This window comes from Colobus angolensis, unplaced genomic scaffold (assembly GCF_000951035.1).
Source record: "Colobus angolensis palliatus isolate OR3802 unplaced genomic scaffold, Cang.pa_1.0 Scaffold95, whole genome shotgun sequence".
NCBI lineage: Eukaryota > Metazoa > Chordata > Mammalia > Primates > Cercopithecidae > Colobus > Colobus angolensis.
Genome location: NW_012123487.1, coordinates 7,413,869 through 7,436,140, shown reverse-complemented (window position 1 = coordinate 7,436,140; position 22,272 = coordinate 7,413,869). Strand labels below are relative to the sequence as shown.

General features: G+C 36.5%; 1 protein-coding gene across 3 annotated transcripts in view; it reads left to right on the top strand.

The window, feature by feature from the left end:
* The window catches only part of SPAG16 (sperm associated antigen 16), a 1,171,227-nt gene that overhangs the window by 72,738 nt on the left and 1,076,217 nt on the right, over nucleotides 1-22,272 (top strand). For all 3 annotated transcript variants that reach the window (XM_011932319.1, XM_011932316.1, XM_011932317.1), the window contains 2 exons: nucleotides 4,001-4,070; nucleotides 11,872-11,981. In XM_011932319.1, coding sequence (XP_011787709.1) covers nucleotides 4,001-4,070; nucleotides 11,872-11,981 — 180 coding nt within the window. The remainder of the gene's footprint in view (nucleotides 1-4,000; nucleotides 4,071-11,871; nucleotides 11,982-22,272) is intronic.

Sequence of the window (22,272 nt, the reverse complement as noted above, 5' to 3'; positions counted from 1 at the left end):
CAGAATCCAAAAGGGGTACACAGGATTGATGGAGCCAATGCAAGTCCTAGTTAGAGTAAAGGCTGTGTAAATATTTGATATCTATTGCAAAAGGTGGAAGACCCATAATTCTCTAAACCCAAATTGCTAAGTGGCCAAAGTGACTGTCAAATATCCCTTATACAAGTCTAAACCAAGGCTTAATTAACCTACTCTCAAAATTAGGGCACGGAATATAGTCCTAGTCCTGTCAGCTCTCCAGGTGTGTCCTTGTGGAACAAGCCAAGGTTACCACTTAATGAATGGAAACTGTGTACCCTTCATACAAAGAATGATTTATGGCCAACCAATCCTTTCCTTCTGTTGTAGCATACTAATCAGCTATACCGTGAGTGTACAGGCACAGATTAGCCTTTTAAATTGAACATATTAGTAGTGTGACATGAAGCTATAGAATGAATTTATTCAAAATATGTGTACAGAGAAAATATCTTAAAATATATGAAATGTTTCTCTATAATCTTTAGAAGATGTATTACTTTTGCGCTTATCTTTTGAATATTTCTTTTTTTTTTTATTATACTTTAAGTTCTAGGGTACATGTGCATATCATGCAGGTTTGTTACATATGTATACTTGTGCCATGTTGGTGTGCTGCACCCATCATTCAACGTTTGATGCAGTTATGCTTTGAGAATTCATTTCCAACCAAACTTTAGGATGTGAGTTAAGAGCAGTAAGAAGCATCTTATGTTTTCTACCTGGATTCCTGATTGTTACTTCCTTAAAAACCTTATCTTAATGAGCATTTACTGTGTTTCTCCTTAAACCTATACCTTGCATAAAGAAGGATTGTATAATAATTTAAATTTTTTTAATATTAGCTAGTTTGTATATGAAAGAGTGAAAACACACTGTGGGATGAGGAAAATCCAATAGGAAATACATGTTTTCAAATTTCCTTAGTAGATAATAGACAGTGAATCAACATTTATTTAAAATGTAATGAAAAACCTGTAACTTTGTTTGTAGTTTTATGAAATTATTGAAAATAGTGTTCAAAATTTTGAATTAGAACTCCATGACCCCCAAAAATGGTGAAGTAGAATTGATTTGTAAGTATGTATGTATACGAAATTATCTTTTATCTTTTTTGGATCATGGGATTCTAAGTCTGAATATGTGTGTGTGTGTGTGTGTGTGTATACACACTAAAAAATCTAAATATATATATTTTTAGGTTTGTCTGCTTGGAGGGTCTAGAAGTTGTGACACTCCACCAGCAATGAGCATATCCAGTGTTAAGATCTTGATTTCTAATATCACTCTTTAATAAAAGGAAAGGAAACCAGCGTACTTTGGAAAAGTATCTGATTCTAGAGCTGGGCAGAGAAAATACTAGATGGGCGTGGAGCACTTGAAACATTCTCTTGTACTAGAAAGGAAGGAAATTCTCAAAAAGTAGAACAGAAAAGAAAAAAACCAACAACATAATAATGGGATATGTCAAGTTATGACAAAGGAACTGTAGTGGGCACCTGCAGAGGTCAGTGGATCCTCAACCAGATTTGATTTGGGTGTTCAGACTGATAACACCACACACACACACACCCCCCCCCACACACACAGAGGCTATGAGTAAATTCACTACTTGTGTAATTGAATTTGCTAAGGGGAGCTGCACATTACCTCCCAAACATTTCTGAAATGGCTTGAGAGAGCAAGGAAGGGAGACTGGCTTGGGGGTTTTTATTGCAATTGGAGATTAGGGCCAGGGTAAGATTTCTTGTATGTGAGGTGATGCTTGACTCATTTGAATCTCCCATCAGTACCACACAAGGGAATACTCAGGCATTCTTATCCGGTTGCCCAGATGTTGGGCACAAGGGAAGAGTGAGGAGGTAAAGCTTAAAGGCTGTTGACACTCAAACATCAAACAATAGTCAGGTTTGTCATTATAGGAGTCCAACCTGAAGGAGCTTCCAGTGATCAAACCTTCTGAAACAATTTGAGCAACAAAATAATGTAGTGTTGGATTATAACCCAAAATATAAAATAAATATCTTTGATTCCTTAATGGTATAAATAAATGATTAGTAAAAACATGTGAGAGAGTAAACAAATCTCTGCAGAAGAATCCCAAGTAATATATGTTGATAATCCTTCCCTCAAGTAGATGGAGCTTAACAACTCAGCTGTTAAATGTTGGCTGCACTTAGTAAGTAATGACTTGCAACCAGAAATGCAATGGAAATAGGGAAGAAAGTAACTTTACAGTGGGGAAACCTGGCAGACTTCTCATCATGTGATCAAAGGATCAAGGTTAACATCATCAGTTTTAAGTAATGTTGGTAGCATGTACCTATGATGTAATATGCTAATAATAATGGCACTCCCCTGTGGTCTTCCTCTTGCAAATACATTACTTTAGTCTAACCGTGGGACAAATATCAGGCAACCTCAAATCTAGGGCTATTCTGTAAAATACTGTCAGACTAATGTTCCCCAAAGTTGTCAAGGACATTAAAATCAGGGAAAATCTGTGTATTAGTCCATTTTGTATTGGTGTAAAGGAATACCCGAGACTGGGTAATTTATAAGGAAAAGAGGTTTATTTGGCGCATGGTTCTGCAGGCTGTACAAGAAGTATAGCACCAGCATCTGCTTCTGGTGAGGGCTTCCGGAAGCTTTTACTCACAGTGGAAGGTGAATGGGGAGCAAGTATGTCACGTGGCAAGAGAGGAGGGAGGTCCCAGACTCTTTGAAACAACCAGATTTCCCATGAACAGTGGAAAGGGTCATAGACCAATCGTGAGAGATCTGCCTCCATGACCCAATCACTTTCCCCTAGGCCCCACCTCCAACATTGGGGATCACATTTCAACAAGAGATTTGGAGAGGACAAATATCCAAACTATATCAGACTGAGAAACTGTCTCAGTTCAGAGGAGGCTAAGGAGACCTAAAAACTAGTTGTAAGGTGGTATTCTGGATGTGATTTTGAAACATAAAAAGGATATTATGTAAAAATTAATAAAACTAAAACTATGGTCTGTAGTTCATAATAATGTATCAATATTGGTTCATTATTTGTGAAAAATGTATCATTACAATGTATGATGTTAATGGGGGAAAAAGGGCATGGGACAAAACAGGAATTCTCAGTACTACATTAGCAACTCTTCTGTTAATCTTATGCTATTCTAAATAAAAAGTTTATTTTTGAAATTTATAATTCTTTTGGCTTCTAGGAATAGATAGTAATATTTTACTTTTTTTAACCTAGGCATTTTGTGAGCATTCATCTATAGATTATAATTAATAAATTGTTATTTTCTATTAATAAAGAAATATTACTATCCAGTGATAGTAGAAAAAAGTATATATCTGTATGTAATTGAACAGATGGTATTTTGTATTGGTATAATCATATACAATGCAAGATGAAATAGCCTTTTAAGGTCAAATTTGAAATTTAAGTCTGTTTTTCAGGAATACAGGTAAATCATGACACCAAGCTAAAGAATGTTCTTAATTATAAGACATGTTTAATAAAATAGAGAATATATGTGGGTGGAAAATGAGCTAAGAGTTTGGGGAATAAAAACAACTTCTTCATATTTTACTTTACAAGTGATAATTGCCTTATATTTTATAAATATAAAGGTGATAGTTATTGTGAAACAATTTGAACAGAGGAAAAACCGCTCTCAAAATAAAGAATTGAATAATTATTAAAGTGTACAATGAGTATTCTTAATTCAGGAAACTATACTGTGAAATAAATGTTTCAGATGCTTACCTAAAATAAATAATTAATAATTAGCTGGTGGAATTATATTTTCACTTAAAAAATATGTTTTTCTTTTGTTAAAATTTATGTTTTATTAAAAAATAGGTATAAATTTAAAAGATTAATATTTTTTATATTTTACAATGGATATTTAAATACTGTGTTTTATGTAACATTTTTAAAAGTCATTTAGTGTATAACTTCATTTCTTTGAATTTTATTTTTTAGATTTCTGGACTTCAAGAAATATTGAAGAACATGGAAATAGGACATAGTTACCATGCTCGTGAAATGAAAGGTAAATGTAAAATGTGACGAAGCTCTAATTTAATATAGTTTGGTGATTTCTCAACCTTATCAGTGATTAATATTCTAGAGATATTTAAAAGTGAATAAGTGGTGGCTATTTCACAAATTAAAATTTTAATAAAAAGATTAAGAAGAAATATAGATATACTGTATGGATTAATTATATAGAAAAACAAGTCAACTGTAATGGAAGGACTTCTGTTTCTGGTCATTATGCCTGGTACCAGACTAGTCTTCTCTGTATAAATAACTCTAAAGCTAAGCTGTAAGATCGGACAACTCCTTTTAGGCAATAGAAAACAGACAGCTCAAGTAACAGAAGGCACTTGACAGAAGAAAAATTTATAAAGTGAGCTCTGTCATCACCATGGCTTTGGGTCTGTGGAAAGTTCCAAACTGAGCTTCGTGGAGATGGATGCCAATAAAAGCATGGCAATCCTGGTAATTGGAAATATCAGAGACCCCAGTTCATAGCTTTTGAAGCCACTAGAATCTATAGGGAAGGACACCAGAGAAGAGAGCTGCAATGAGGAGTGACTCAGTTTGTGAGGGAGTTTACTATGAGTCCTTAGCTGAGGCTGCAATACATATACATATCAACACTACCTGAGACTTACAAGAGAGATACAATTATATAGGACCAAGAGGAGGCCAGAGATTCTAGAAGTTAAGCAGTGATGGGAGACATTGCACATCTGGGCATGCCTGGGTGGAAACACCTCTTTCACACTTTGTTAGCAACACATTAACATTCAGCATCCCATGTCCACCTTATAAACCAGGAACAAAACTTACACAGCATTCTTAGAGAGGACATAGAATTTGGAGTTTGAGTTTTGCCAAGTTACAGGGCCTTGAGAAACATTTAGGGCTTTCCATGGATCCACCCTTACGAAGCATAAAATTAAGCCTAGGATTTTAGGGTCATCAGCTAAAAATGGAACTGCCTTCTAGAACAAAAAATGACATCCTTTTGAGGAAGACAGTCGTCTAGAGTCTTTATAATCTTTTACCCACACTGCCTAGTACATAATTAAACATTTCTAGATATGAATAGGAACAGGAAAATGTGACCCATAATCAAGACAACAAGCAATACATGGAAACCTACCCTAAAGTAGCTAAATTGTTGCATTTAGCAGATAGAAAGTGCTAAAGCAGATATTTTGATTATATTCAAGGACTTAAGGGAAAATATTAAGAAGTGAACAGATGAGGAATTTCAGCCGAGAAATGAGAACAAGCATACATACCAAAGCAAATTGAAGTTCTACAACTGAAAAATAGAGTAACTAAAATGAATTTTTTTTTTTTTTTTTTTTTTTGAGATGGAGTCTTGCTCTGTCACCCAGGCTGGAGTGCAGTGGCGTGATCTCAGGTCACTGTAGCCTCCACCTCCCAGGTTCAAGTGCTGCTGGTGCCTCAGCCTCTCCAGTAGCTGGGACTACAGGCATGTGCCATCATGACTGGCTAATTTTTGTATTTTTAGTAGAGATGGGGTTTCATCATATTGGCCAGGCTGGTCTTGAACTCCTGATCTCAAGTGATCCGCCCGCCTCAGCCTCCCAACATGCTGGGATTACAGGCGTGAGCCACTGCACCCAATCGAAAACTTTATTGAATGTATTTCACAACAAATTAGAGATGACAGAAGTGTCAGTAAATTTCAAGAGAGATCAATAAAGGCATCTAGTCTAAAGAAGAAAGATAACAGATTAAAGGAAAACTTGCCTATTTAAGATATATAAAATTAAAGTCTCAAGAGAAGAATGAAAATGGAGCATAAAAATATTTAAACAAATGATGGCCCCAAATTTCCCCAAATTCATGTAAAGTATAAACTTAAACACCTAAGAAGAGAGCTAATTATACACATAAAGAGAACCACTCCTGAACACACTGTGTTGAAATTGTTGAAAATTGAAGCGAGAAAATCTTGAGAGCAATAATATAAATACAGGCTGATTTCTCATAGGAAATACTGGAGGCTAGAAAGAATGAAATGGTATTTTTAAAGTGTGGAAAAAATTTTAATTCAAAATTGTATATCCAATAAAAATATCCTTTAAAATTTAGATAAAATGTAGACATTTTAAGATAAAGGAAAACTGAGAGATTTTGTTGCAAGGCTTTCTGTACAACAGGAAATACTAAAGAACTTTCTTTGGGTCAAAAAGAAAATTTGCCAGAAGGAAATTAAGGTGTACCACAATTGAATACAGAGAATTAAAAATGTTAAATTCTGGTTAAAATAAGAAATATGTTTTCCTTTTCTAATATCCTCAGAAGAAAAGTGACTGATTAAAATAAAAATTATAGTGTTATAAGGTAATGTTTATAAGGTATATAAAATAAAAGGAAAATAAATCGAGGTGTGATGGAAATGTTTTATATCTTAATTTTGGTAGTAGTTACATGCCTGTTTATATTTGTCAAAACACACCTAACTGTACAATTAGAGTACATAATTTACATACAATAAAATGCATAAATTTAAGTATACCTGTGTTTATATTTGGACAAAGAGGACTTTTTTTTTGACTCAGATAGCTAGAAGGCACAGGCAGTGTTCTCAGACATGACTAGATCCAGAAGGATTATGTCCCTAGGACCTGGTCGCTGCCTCTCTCTTGTGAGCTGGCTTCATTTTTTAAAAAGGATAAACTTTATTTTTTAGAGCAGTTTTAGGTTTATAGCAAAATCGAGCCGAAGGTACAGTGATTTTCCATATACCACCTGCCCCCAACCGTATACCACCTGCTTCCAGACATAGCATCCCCTATTATCAGCATCCCCTACCAGATTGATACAGTTGTTAAAACTGATGAGTGTCCATGGCATTATTATCACCCAAAGTCCATAGTTTACATTAGGGTTCACTTTTGGTGTTGTACATTTTATGGAATTCAACACATTTATGACATGTATCCAACATTATAGTGTCATACAGAGTAGTATCACTGCCCTAAAAACCTTTTGTGCTTTGCCTATTCATCTCTTCTTCCTACTTTTCTAATATTTTATGTTAAAGTAGTATCAGTTATGTACAGTGATTCCTAAAGGACTATGCACAAGGATGTTTATTGCAGTCATAATAGTAAACAACAATACAAGCAATCTCACTTTTTAACCACCAGTGAATGTTTATAGTTGATCATACAATAATAAAAAGTCTCTAAAAATCATGTATAAGAAACACTTATGTTACAATGTTAAGAAGTAAAAACATGTATATGGTACAAGTGTATGCCTGTTGAATATATGCAAAGAAAAAATATTAGAGGGTACACATCAGGATTTTAACATAATTTTCTCTGTGTTATGTGACTACTTCCTACCCTTTTTCTTTATTGTGTCTTTTACAAAGAATGTACATTTCTGTCAACATCAAAAATTGTTTTAATATTAAGATAAGAAGAATATAATCAGATATAAATATTAAAGGATGGTTTGAAATGATCGTAATTTCATGAACTGTAACTCCAAAAATGACTGAATATTCTGAAAAAGAATATATGTAAAACAGCTTAAAGGTTGAGGGACTTCGTGAATTGGGTTGATGTTTGCACCAATTAATCTCTAATGATTCATTCTACTCTAATGGTTTAAATTTTATATATTTATGCTTGACATATCAATTAAAATAAACTGATGCTTGACAGATAACTCATTTATGAAATTATCTCCTGGTGTTTAGTCTAATTCATACAAGAACATATTGCATGTTTTTCTTGAGTGATATTTATAAGGTACTTTGGAGATTAAACTTGTAATTGTTATTTTGATCTGTGATATTTTCAGATGGCTTTTAGTCAAAAGAAATTCTGACCCAACATGGGGAAATAGTTTCTTTTAGTTATATATCCCAACTATCTGATCAAAAGTAATTATTTAAATCCTGTACTGAATAATTTTATGCTCTTTGTAAACATGAACTCTAGTTTTAGATATGGAACTTGAAGCACTTTTCCCTAAGCTTCTGATCTCAGCATTTGTCTGTGGGCCCTTGGACTCTGTCACGTCTCCAGTTGCTAAAACTTGGTATCCTACTTAGTCAGGGACTGTAATTTGAAAAGACGAGGCTGGGCGTGGTGGCTGACACCTGTAATCCCAGCTCTTTGGGAGGCTGAGGCAGGCAGATCATGAGGTCAGGAGATCAAGACCATCCCGGCCAACATGGTAAAACCCTGTCTCTATTGAAAATACAAAAATTAGCTAGGTGTGATGGTGCGTGCCTTAATCCCAGCTCCTTGGGGGGCTGAGGCAAGAGAATTCCTTGAACCGGGGAGTTGGAGGTTGCAGTGAGCCGAGATCATACCACTGCACTCCAGCCTGGCAACACACACACAAAAAAAGAAAAAAACGATCTGTTGGTTAAGTGGTTGTTCCTCATAATTCCTGTCATTCGTCATATTTTCATATTAGTTCCTCCCTCTTTACTTGCTCATTTAAGTTTAGTTTTAAAAATACTTCCCTCTCTGTCTCATTTATCCATTCATCCACCCATCCATCCATCTATCCATTTATTTTGGGCAGAAGTTAGCATGTCAATAGAGATTCTTGGAGCAAAGTTAGCAAAGTATTTTAAACATACTTTTTTGACTACCAAAGTTATGTTCATTATAGAAAATGCAGACAATGATAACATATATTTTAAACAATCACCACATAATTGCTGCCATACAAAGATGATATTAATACTTTATTACCTAATCTCACCTGAAAAGAGTTTTCAATTTTACATTTATTCTGTCTGGTAGGTCAAAAGTAGAAAAATTTCTGGGAGAAACTATGAAATAATTATTATTGAGTATATATTTAAACTGAAAATTATGGATGGTGTTTTTATTTTTATTAAGGGTCATATGTATCTAATATTTACATGACACTATACAGAAAGCACTTTTTAGTACTACATATTATGAGATAAAACTTTTTTGCAAATTAATTTCAAAAAGTTTATGAAACCTACTGGTTTTGATTGTCATCCTTGTATTAGTTATTTTGTTTACTATAAGGTTGCAATTTCAGTACAATAATGCCTGTTTTTAAAGCAGATCATAATGATACATATAATTGCATTTTAATATGTCACAATGTATGGTAAATTATTAATTCAGGATGACCTTCTAGAAATTGGAAATGCTTGGTGAAGTGAAAAATTGTGAAAGCTGACTTCAGAGCTTTGAAGAGGAAAGAAATGTCATATATAGTAAAGCAAAGTAGCTCTTAAGTTAGTACTTCAAAATTAACAGTAGAGCAAGTACTGATTATTTCTTATAGTTTAATTAATTGCTGCTTTTTAAGTTTGTGTTTTGTTGCTGCTCAGAATTGCATTATGAGATGCCAAATTCATGTAATTATGTAGTCTATATGGTCTAATTAATAGAGACTTTTTTCAAATATAGCATCTTCTCATTTACCTCTATTATCTTTTTCTGAATTCTAATTACATAGATCTGACCAATCTCCTCATTTTAGTTTACATGTGTTGCAATCTCTTAGACATTTTCCATTTCTCTGGGGTAAATTATAGAAAATGTCTTCAAAACCTTTTTCAGTTAAAAAATTCTCTTTTCAGTTTTATTTGCTCTATAAGGAAGTTAGGGAGTGGCACAAGGTAAGTGCTCTTTAAATATTTGTTTAATTATGGTATTTATGTCTTTCTGATATTTATCCAAGAGCCTGAACAGGTTAACATTGATTGAATGTGTACACACGTGAAAGAAAATTGAATGGGTACAATTTAGCAATGGAAAGTACAATAAATAGAATTTTTATAAATGAAAGTGTGTTTGTTTATTTGCTGTTTGTTTTATCTCAAGAAAGTATGAATGCCTTAAAATGTTGACTTTACCTAAGTAAAATTTGGAAAACTACACAGTACCTGTTGGTTCCATAGCCTTTGTCATTAATAAGCATTAGATGACAGCCATGAGAAGCTATGATAGAGACAAAGACTTTGCTGGGATATTACTCAACATTGAGAAGTGCTATATAGAATCTGAGAATTACATACACTTAACACTGAATGTGATACAGACTTTATTGTCTGCACCTTTCATTTGTTCTGTACATTTTTGTGTAAGTAAAAGTGATGCTTATTTGCTGGAGAGTGGAAATCGTATTTATTCTCACTACATTGAGAAATAATTGAAAAACATTTTTTTCTGCCAGTACCCTGTACATTCTGTAGTGTTTATTCCTAAGTTTTGCTTTTAAATGTGTAATACTTTCCTAAAATTTTTTTAAGTGTGTATTTTTCATTTTGTTTGTTGAGCAACAACATATACACATAAAACGTGCCCTTTTGGATTTTCCACCTTTGTTATTCTTACCATATTTGTTTGTTTGCTTGCTTTTTAATTTTATTTCTTTTATGAAGTGGCCTTTAGCAGTGTCTTACATGCTACAAGAAATCTGTTTATATTGCTGGAATTATCTGTTGGATTCTTGAGTTTTTCTCCCTACTGATTTTTCTTTCCTCTGATATTACTATATGCATACCCCTTCTCATATACAATGAGAACAAAAGGTAGTGTGACCTTCACAAGATTGTTTACATAATTGCATAAAATTGTATATATAAGTTGTTTAGAATAGTGCACATTATGTGGTAAAACATCAATGAGGTGTGAATGTTAGTTATTGTTTTTAATTATTATCAGGTTGACACCCCTGGAATTTGAAGGGGAAAATATAATAAAAGAGAATCAGAGTAAATATTTTCCCTCCATCTCAGCAAGCTGTAATTGTTGCCTTTCTTCTAGACTTTAGCATCCTAGATGCTGTGGGACTCTAGCTTATAGCACCTTCGGGGAGGACAGGTAGTTTGGATACCCAGGTCTCTCAAATACTTTCATGTAACATGGGGTTATGGAACATTTTTTAACGTTATTGTGGGAGTTATTTTGAGGATTTTCTCTTTTGTCTAGAACTGGTATTGAATAGAAAAAGTCAGAAAATAAAATAAAATAAATGCCAGCCATTTTCTTCCCTGCCTTTATAATCTCAGGATTTCTTAAGAGAGACTTGACCTTGAAATCATCCAGATATTTCTTTGTTCATCATCTTTTCTCTGTTATAAATATAGTGTTATAATTTGTAACATTTAGTTGTTTATTTGTGTTAGTGATTATAACCTTAGTTTTTTGCAATCAACTTACTGTTTAGAAATACAAGTGGAAATATGTGTACTTATATATGTATATGTATTATATGTAGAAAAATGTGAGAGACTTTTTCTGTCAATTCCCCACTCTCAAATGATTCCATTAAGACTGCTTATTATGTCCATGAGAAGTAGGAGACCAATGTTACAACTATTTTGAATATTACTCTGTGTTTTTCCTTTTTGTCCTTAACATAGGAAAGCATAGACAATAATATTTTATTAATACAATATTCTCTTTTTTATAACAAAAATATATATCATCTAGTTTCATGTGGGAAGTTTTGTCATTTCTTATCATTCTATTCTTCACCATCTTTAACTTTCTTTATAAACACACAAAGCCTAGTGATAACAGGAATTTGGATATATCATAACTGGGCTCTGTAACTGGCTCACCATGTATTTAGTTAACCTTGTAGTAATGCCACTCTGCATTTTTGGGAATGGAATCTTGAGACCACACCTAAAGCATTTGGTATGGTTTGGGTATCATTAATTTAATGAATTTGTAAAAAATATATGCATCATTAAGATCTTGGTTTTCATATTTTTGGTTGCAATCATTTTATACAGATAAACAGTGCAAATATTAAGAATAAATTATATTATCTTGTAGTTGATCGTAGTTGTGAAAAAGAAAATACACCAGAAGGTCCTACTCAGAAAGGTCTTCGTGAAGCCAGAGAACAAAACAAATGTAAAACAAAGATGAAAGGCAGTACAAAGGTATGATATTTGTTTTTGTTTACATTAGGTCATACTTAACTCTCAGATCTTTAGATCTGTTCGCTCATATTGTATCATTATTTTACCGGAAAAGGAATTTAGAGGTTATATATTCCAGGCTACTTGGTTTATACATGGACAGTGGAGGTATCCAAATGTTACTAGTAAGTAGTTAATTCAGGGACACAGGCTTATTAGTAGCAGAGACAGCTCAATGGATCGCTCTTCCACCTATCCCAATGTAATCATGATCATGTCTGCTCACCTGCTAACTTTTCTGCTTGAAATTACCTCTGTCTAAAAGAAATCACTCCCAGGTCATATCTTGTTATTTCTTTTCTCAAAATGTAATGTCAGACTTGACTTAGTCTCTTTAAAGGTAGAATGAAATAGCATTATGCTCCATTTAACGATCTCTTTATATCTTGAGTACCTTCACTTTGTAATCAGACTGGTAGTTTAAATCTTTGCCAGTGATTAAAGAAAATGGTATTAAAAATGGTTGGTCAAAGAGATCAAAAATGAAGAAAATTACATAAAACCTGTTAAGAGTTTAGTTTATTGTTATGAAAATTACATAAAAGTCTAGCTCCGGTAATGAATTTTCTTGTAAGGCAGTTGTTACCTTAGAGTTCTAAAATATCTGGCACTTATTTTAAAATAAAAATATTTACAATTATAATAGCTTCTTAGTAATTCTAGAAGAAGAATAGATTTGTATGAATTCAAATAATAGCATTAACTTAGGTAATGCCAATAATATTTTTTCTCTCTAAAACATGCATTGGATTCTGATATTGTATAAAATATTTGAATAAAATAAAAACTAATCACTTTTTGGTTATAATAATCTTTTTATTATAATCTTGTACTTTTTCAGATGAGTGTTTTGTTATTTTTCTGTCATTATAATTATAGATAATGGTATGTGAGGTAGACTCACATCAGATTTAAGGATTTTTGGAATGATGGAGGTGATTGTCATAAGAAACATTTTCATCTTCTAATGGTATAAGTATTCTCTTTCAGGTAGTAAGTCATACTTAGAAGTGATTTGTTGATTCATTCACTCAGTGCTTACAGCTTGTAAGGGTTTAGATTAGTAATGCAAGGTTGACCTTCTATGTGACAAAAAGCTACTAAAATGTAGGAAAAGTACATTGCATATTTATGCATGGTATGTTATTTTATGGTGTTGCATTCTGATATTTAATGTAATACCTACAGCGTGATAGAAAACACAGGTCATATTAAAGGGCTAAAGTATAAAATAAAGTGAATCCTTCTCACCTTCCCTGAGTAATCATTTTTAGTAATATTTCTCTTAGTTTTCTTGTAGTTATTATTATAACAAATGACTGAGTTCTGTTTCTGTTTTTTTAATAATTCACTTCACATGGTATCTATTGACTCTGCTGTGAGAAAGAGGCATTTAGAGCACTTTACTGACTTGATTTGAGTTACATTATTATGCATGTTGTCATAATTGATAACATTTACATTTGTTCTGTAGTCTTAATTCTATTTTCTATGCTTTGTCTGTAAATTAATACTAACATTTAATCCCATAAACAGCCTTTAAATGGATTATGTTTAAGTAAATGTGATTTATTGCAGACATTGCAAATCTAACTAGAACTGTAAAGAAGGAAGGAGAATACCTGAGATGCATAGGACTGCATTTAAAGATTTCTCTTTCAAAAACAGTCACTCTCTTCTACTTCCTTGGCTTACACTTACCTGCCCCTGTTATGTATTCTCATATTTTCCTTCATAGATTGCTTTTTCTATTTTCCTAGAGAATCTCCTTCAGTAATTTTCAAAAAAGGCCAATGGAGACAAATGATCTAAGTTCATATGTCTGAAATATTCTTGTTCTGCCTTACACTGAGTAGATATTTTGCTGGAAATAGAGTTCTAGTTTTAAATTAATTTTTCACCAGAATTTTAAAGGCATTGTTTTAATGTCTTAGAGGATAGCAATAATTGCTGTTGGTCTGATTCTTGTTACTTTGTTGGGAAGTAAAAAATACCATATATAATACAATGTACCAGTAAACTAGTATTTTGAACAACTAGAACAGTGAGGTGTAATCATAATAACAACTTTATTTATGTGACCTACTGACTCTTAAAGCTGCTCAGTGGAGGTAATTCAACCCTTACCCTAGGGTGGTAATTCATTTCAGACTTCATGAAATTATTAGTTAAGTGTGTGTTTACTCTGGTTGCAAAACACAGTCTCAAATCAGTAATTAAATATCTCCAGCTTTATGTAACACAAAAGCTCCACATTTGACATGAAGTTAAGCTGGGACCTTCTTTGGGTTAGACATTTGCAGTGTGGAAGGGGTTGTAATGGTGGTGGTGTGTGGCCGTTTGTAAATCTTTTCCTCTTACTTTTTCCCTAGTTTGTTAACTGGCAAGGTTGAAGGTGCAAGGAGTGAGAAATTAAAGACAAATGGAAGAGTTGTTACTTGACTTGAGATACCTTATGACAGCTTAGAGTTTTTTGAACTTGGCAAAATCAGAAAGTTTTTATCCTGATGAGCACTGTATTAGTCATGGCTCTCCAGAGGGATAGAACTAATAGGAGATATATATATATTCTCTAGAGGCATAGAATATATAGAACTAATAGGAGAATATATATATATATATATATATATATTCTCTAGAGGGATAGAACTAATAAGATATGTATATGGGGAGTTTATTAAGTATTAACTCACACAATCGCAAGGTCCCACAATAGACTGTCTGCAAACCAAGGAGCATGGAGAGCCAGTATGAGTCCCAAAACTGAAGAACTTGGAATCTGATGTTAGAGGGCAGGAAGAATCCAGCATGGAGAAAGATGTAGCCTGGGAGGCTAGGCCAGTCTGGTCTTTTCACATTTTTCTGTCTGCTTTATATTCTAGCTGCACTAGGAGCTGATTAGATGGTGCCCGCCCAGATTAAGGGTGGGTCTGTCCTTCCCAGCCCACTCACTCAAATGTTAATCTCCTTTGGCAACACCCTCACAGACACACCACCGAGGATCAATACTTTGCATCCTTCAATTCAATCAAGTTGACAGTATTAACCATCACAAGTCCCCCCCTTGTCAACTTGAACCCATACAGATCTGCTGAGATCATACATAATCTTCAAATAAAGACGATAATAAGGTCATAATTATGCCTAACATAACACAGCTATCCTTCATATAACCAGAAATGCATCAGTTCCCAACTCAAGTACTGTTACATAAAGTTAACAATACTTAAATGCTGATGTGAAGTCAGTAAATCTTATGTGATAAGGGAAAAAGGAAATAAAAGGAAGGTATATTCTTAGTGCAGTGTATACATGCACAACCATGGTTTTAACAAAAGAAGGAGGGAATACCCATGACAATTACAGTCCTCGTTTCTGCAGCTGGTCATGTGGTCGTAGCTGGTATTGATTACTACCTAGTTCTATCCTGTATTCCCTTTGCCTTCAGCAAGTACCTCAGCAGGTTGTGGATTTTTTCCTGGTGGAGTGACCCAAACCTTCATCCTTGAAGGATCTGGGCCATATGCAGTCCTGCCCAGATTGGGCTGTTGTAATTTCCCATTGACCATAATCACAGGGCATGACAATACTAAGAGACACCCTAACGGATCTCCTATATTCATGCATACTCTTTACTACCTCAATTGTGGAGTAGTAGACTGATTTCATCTTGATAGTCCAGGCCAATCACCCAAGCCAACACTGTAACTCCCTTCTTAGCCTGTTGACTTAAAGGTAGGAGGAGCCCAAAGTGTCTAGGTGGCAATCTTAACTTCTAGTTTAATGGAATCATTGTTGTGTCTCCTAGTGGCAGCGTTCCTCCCTCTGAAACTAAGACCTACAGACCAGCAGAATCTAATGTTGTGTGAACAGGAAGCAAGAATTTTGCTAGTGCAACCCCTTCCACACTGCATCACTAGGGGTGATGGTGAGTGGTGCCACTTCCACTTCCACCCCTTGGTTCCTGGACCCATGAATCCTGGCTGTGGGAGAAACAGTACCATATATTGAATGCTGATTCAGAGCATACACACCTTCTGGAGAACTTTACCTCAGCCCAGCAAAGTATTGTCACCTAGTTGGTGTTGTAATTGTGACTTCAAAAGGCCATTCTATGGTTTTATCAATCCAGCTGCTTCAGGATGATGGGGAAACATGGTAAGACCAGTAGATTCCAGGAGCATGAGCCCCCTGCTGCCCTACTTTAGCTGTAAAGTGAGTGCTTTGGTCAGAGGCAATGCTGTGTGGAACACCATGATGGTGGATAAGGCATTCCGTGAGTCCATGGATGATGGTCTTGGCAGAAGCATCGTGTTTAGGATAGGCAAACCCATATCCAGAGTAAGTGTCTATTCCAGTAAGGACAAACCTCTGCCCTTTCCATGATGGAAGAGGTCCAGTATAATCCATCTGCCATCAGGTAGCTGGCTGATCACTCTGAGGAATGGTGCCATATTGAGGGCTCAGTGTTGGTCTCTGCTGCTGGCAAATTGGGCACTCAGCAGTAGCCATAGCCAGGTCAGCGCCATGGTGAGTGGAAGTCCATGTTCCTGGGCCCATGTGTAACCTCCATCCCTGCCACCATGGCCACTTTATTCATGGGCCCATTGGTGATGACAGGGGTGGCTGGGGAAAGAGGCTGAATGGTGTCCACAGAATGGGTCATCCTATCCACTTGATTAAAATCCTCCTCAGCTGAGGTCATCAGTTGGTGAGCACTCGCATAGGATACAAATATCTTCACAGTTTTTGACCACTCAGAGAGGTCCATTCAGATACCTCTTTCCTAAATTTCTTTGTCACCAGTTTTACAATCGTGCTTCTTTTAAGTCCCTGACCATCCAGCCAAACCATTGGCTACAGCCATAAATCAGCATATAATCACACATCTGACAATTTCTCCTTCCATGCAAAGTGCATAATCAGGTGCACTGCTCTAAGTTCTGCCCACTGGGAAGATTTCCCTTCATCACTGTCTTTCAGGGATGTCCTAGAAAGGGGCTGTGGTGCTGCAGCTGTCAACTTTTGGGTGGTGCCTGCATATTGTGCAGAACCATCTATGAACCAGGCCCTAGTCTTCTCTTCCTCTATGACCTGATCATAGGTAACTCCCCATGATGCCATTGGTGTAAGCTGGGAGACAGAAGGCAGGGTGATGGGTGACAGGAATGGAGACCATGGACATTTGAGCTACTTCCTCATGTAACTTACTTGTGCCTTTGGGACCTGCTTGAGCCCAATCACACATATACTACTTTCATATGATGATGGAATGCTGCTGTGCATGGCCCAGTTTATGGCTAGATGTGTCAGAAAGCACTCAGTTTTTGATGGGCAGTTCAGGTCTCATGGTGACTTGATGACCCATAGTCAGACGTTCAGTTTCCACCAAAGTCCAGTAACAGGCTAAGAGCTGTCTCTCAAAAGGAGAGTAGTTATCTGCAGAAGATGTCAGGGCCTTGCTCCATAATCCTAGAGGCCTCTGCTGTAATTCACCTATGGAGGCAGCATTGGATCTGCTGAGTCATACGGCCCCAGTGGTAGAGCAGCTTGCACAGCAGCCTGGACCTGTTTCAAGCGTTCTCCTGTTCTGGACCCCACTCAAAACTGGCAGCCCTTTGGGTCACTTGATAAATGGGCCAGAGTAACATATCCAAATGAGGAATGTGGTTGCCTACAAAATCCAAATAGGCCCACTAGGCATTGTACCTCTTTCCTGGTTGTAGGAGGGGCCAAATGCAACAACTTATCCTTCACCTTAGAAGGAATATCTCAACAGGCCCCACACCACTGGACCACTAGAAATTTTACTGAGGTAGAAGATCCCTGAATTTTAGCCGGATTTATTTCCTGTCCTCTGTCATGCAGATGTTTCACCAATAAGTCCAGTGTGTTTGCTACTTCTTGCTCACTTGATCTAATCAGCATAATGTCATCAATATAATGGGCTAGTGTGATATCTTGTGGAAGTGAAAAAGTGATCAAGGTCTCTCTGAATAAGATTATGACACAAAGCCAGAGAATTGATATACTCCTCAGGTAGGACAGTAAAGGTATATTGCTGGCCTTGCCAGCAGATAGCAAATTGCTTCTGGTGGGCATTATGGACAGGAATGGAGAAAAAGGCATTTGCCAAGTCAGTGGCTGCATACCAGGTACCAGGAGATGTGTTAATTTTCTCAAGCGATGAAACCATACCTGGTACAGCAGCTACAAGTGGAGTCACCACTTAGTTAAGCTTTTGATAACACACTGTTATTCTCTAAAATCTATCCGTATCCAGGGAAAACCCCATTCCCAATATTCAATGTGGGTTCTTTTCTATTTCCCTAAGCATTGGCTGGTCTGAGAAAAAAAGGGAAAGAGTACAAAAGAGAGAAATTTTAAAGCTGGGTGTCCGGGGGAGACATCACATGTTGGCAGGTTCCGTGATGCTCTCTAAGCCGTAAAACCAGCAAGTTTTTATTAGTGATTTTCAAAAGGGGAGGGAGTGCACAAATAGGGTGTGCATCACAGAGATCACATACTTCACAAGGTAATAATATCACAAAGCAAATGGAGGCAGGGCGAGATCACAGGACCACAGGATGGGGCCAAATTAAAATTGCTAATGAAGTTTCGGGCACTCATTGTCATTGATAACATCTTATCAGGAGACAGGGTTTGAGAGCAGACAACCTGTCTGACCAAAATTTATTAGGTGGAATTTCATCATCCTAATAAGCCTGGGAGTGCTACAGGAGACTGGGGCTTATTTCATACCTTCGGCTTTGACAGTAAAAGACAGCCGCCCCCAAAGGGGCCATTTAGAGACCTACCCTCAGGTGCACATTCTCTTTCTCAGGGAAGTTCCTTGCTGAGAAAAAAGAATTCAGCGATATTTCTCCTATTTGCTTTTGAAAGAAGAGAAATATGGCTCTATTCCGCCCGGCTCACTGGAAGTCAGAGTTTAAGGTTATCTCTCTTGTTTCCTGAACGTTGTTATTATCCTGTTCTTTTTTCAAGGTGCCCAGATTTCATATTGTTCAAACACACATGCTCTACAACAATATGTGCAGTTAACGCACTCATCACAGGGTCCTGAGGCAACGTACATCCTCCTCAGCTTATGAAGATGACAGGATTAAGAGATTAAGTAAAGACAGGCATAGGAAATCACAAGGGTATTGGTTGGGGAAGTGATAAGTGTTCATGAAATCTTCACAATTTATGTTCAGAGATTGCAATAAAGACAGGCATAAGAAATTATAAAAAGCATTAATTTGGGGAACTAATAAATGTCCATGAAATCTTCACAATTTTTGTTCGTCTGCCATGGCTTCAACTGGTCCCTCCATTCAGGGTCCCTGACTTCCCACAACCCATCTGTCTTCTGTATAGGCCTTATGGGAAAGTTGAACAGGAATGTGGTGGGAATCACCACCACCCCTGTGTCTTTCAAGTCCTTGATGGTGACACTAATCTCCCCAGTCCCTCCAGGGATATGATATTGGTTTTGATTTACTATTTTTCTGCATAGAGGCAACTGTAATGGCTTCCTTTTGGCTTTTCCCACCATAATAACCCTCACTCTACCAGTCAGGGAGCCAATGTAGGGGTACTGCCAGCTGCTAAGTATGTCTATGCCAATTATGCATTCAGACACTGGGGAAATAACCACAGGATGAGTTCAGGGACCCACTGGACCCACTGAAAGTCAGACCTGAGCTAAAACTCTATTCCTTTTTTTTCTTTTTGAGATGAAGTCTCACTTTGCCACCCAGGCTGGAGCACAGTGACACAGTCTCAGCTCACTGGAATCTCTGCCTCCTTGGTTCAAGCGAGTCTCCCGCATCAGCCTCCTGAATAGCTGTGACTACAGACGTGTGCCACCACACCCTTGTAACTGTATTTTTAGTAGAGATGGGGTTTTGCCATCTTGACCATGCTAGTCTCAAACTTCTGACCTCAGGTGATCCACCTACCTTAGCCTCCCAAACTGCTGGTACTACAGGTATGCACCACTGCGCCTAGCCTAAGACTCTATGAATTACCTGACTTCCATAAGCAAGAAGCTGGAGGTCTTCTTGGGGAAGGATGAGAGAAAGATTAACAGCATAAATTATCAATAACATAGTGGGATCCTTCCTCAAGGAGACCTGGCCTCCCCTTCATTCAAGGGATTCTGGGTTCATAAACTGGCTCAAGTCTGGAAATTGATTGATTCTCTGTTTTTATAATTCAAATTAGTCTTTTGTCCATTCGGACTTAGAAGTTTTCCACTTGTATTTATTAAGTAGCAATGCAGTAGGCTTCCTATCAATTTCACTTCTAGGAACACCGTGATTAATTAGCCAATGCCAGAGCTCTACACTAGTCAGACTATTCTGATTGCTCATTTGCCTCGGCTGTCTATTACAGCAGCTCTGCCCACCTTGCCTTTGATGGTTGGGTGCTGCCACTTGGTCCCTGCCACCATGGAGTCCAGTTATTCCCATTGTATTTAAATTTTCTTGTTGAGTGACTTCAGTTCCCACTGTTAGTTCTGACATACAGAGAAGAGCAATTACAAGGCTCTTCAAAGATGCAGATGCTGCCCTCACAAATCTATTTTGCAAGGCATTGATCAAAGGCATATCTTCTATATCTTCTGAACTCTCCCAGCTGGAATGAGTAGGTCTAAAGTGACTAATCCCCTCCACCATCCCAATCTCCCTAAGCCTTTGGATCCCTTCCTCTACATTAAACCAGAGGAGGTCAGTCATTTTCAGCTTGCTCACAGTGGGCCATCTTTTAATCCATATTTCAGCTAACCAAGCAAATAAACTATAAGAACCCTTTTTAACTCCATAAGCTTCAACATTAAATGCAGAACCCCCACTTAGTCATCCCAAATCAATAAATTCAACCTGATCTAACTCTATGTTCCTTCCACCATTATCCCACACCCTTAATATCCATTCCCATGTCTGTTCTCCAGATTTCTGTTTATATAAATTAGAAAACTCAAGTATTTCTTTTTGAATGTAGTGCACCTCCACATGGGTCACACTCTGAAACTCGCTCCTAGGGGCCCGCTGGGACTTTAGTTTATTTATAGGTCTAGAAGCAAACAGGGGTGTTGAGAGTGGCTCCTGAGGAGAACCAACATTATCTTACCTGGCGACTGCCTCAGGGGAAGCCATCACTGTTGCCTCAGGCAGCACGAGGTTTATCTCCTCGTACAAAAGGTGGAAAGGTGGAAATCAAGTCGATACTCTGTACTAACCCTCACAAGCACTATCATGAGCTCTTCACACTTCTCTAAGAACTCCCTTTCCTGGACCAGTGCTAAGCCTCTCTATATTCCCCCTAGTAGTTTACCTCATAGCTTCTTTTTACTTGGGTCTCTTTTCCCTTTTAGGCCACCTTCTTGGATATTTTTAAACTTTAGGCCAATATTTCTACTGGTATCACATTCTAGTTCCTGGATCTATTGTTAGAAGGGGATTACAATTCTTCCATAAGGTCTTTGTCTTGCTATTAGAAACTACAAATCAGGCACTGATCCACTGTGTTTTCTAGATATGAAGAGCAAACTTCAGGCTCCCTGGGGGATTTTGTTTGAGGCCCACGCACTGGGTTTTAGAGTCTGAATCTCCTTCTCAAGTCTTAGAGGAGTGGGACTTATAGGAGGGCTTTCTCTAAAGAAATCTTTCCCACACATCCTCTCCGTTTCCATCCTCTTCACCTGCTTATATCTTTGATATGTGTGTGAAGTTTAAAAGAGTCAACTGTTTTTAGTTAAATTGTTGAAAAAATTTTTGCAGGTGATATAACACTTCTTTTGGAATATAGAAGGCATTGAATCCTTGTGCCTCTATAAAACTTCCAATTTTATCTTTATCCTTCTTTTTTCTTTTTCTTTTAGGTATTTTTATTTTTTTAAGGAATTGTCAGATTTCAGCAGAATGTAGCTAGGTGAAGCTATTAAGTATTTGCTATTGTTTCTCACATAACACATAGGACTTCTCAGTTTAAAGCCTGGTGTGTTCCTTTAGCCAGGGAATTTCCTTTTTAGTATTTATTTGATTTATTGTTTCTTTTCACTCTTTCTGAATCTCCCATTAGATAAATTTAGGTCAACTCTTAATAGATAAATTAGTGTTTCATAAATTTTAATTTTCTCCTGTATTTCTATCATTGTTGCTTTGCATTCTGATAGATATCAGCTTTGCCTTCCATGTTAATGCTTAGAATTTGGCTTTATCTAGTTTATCACTATCAATCAATT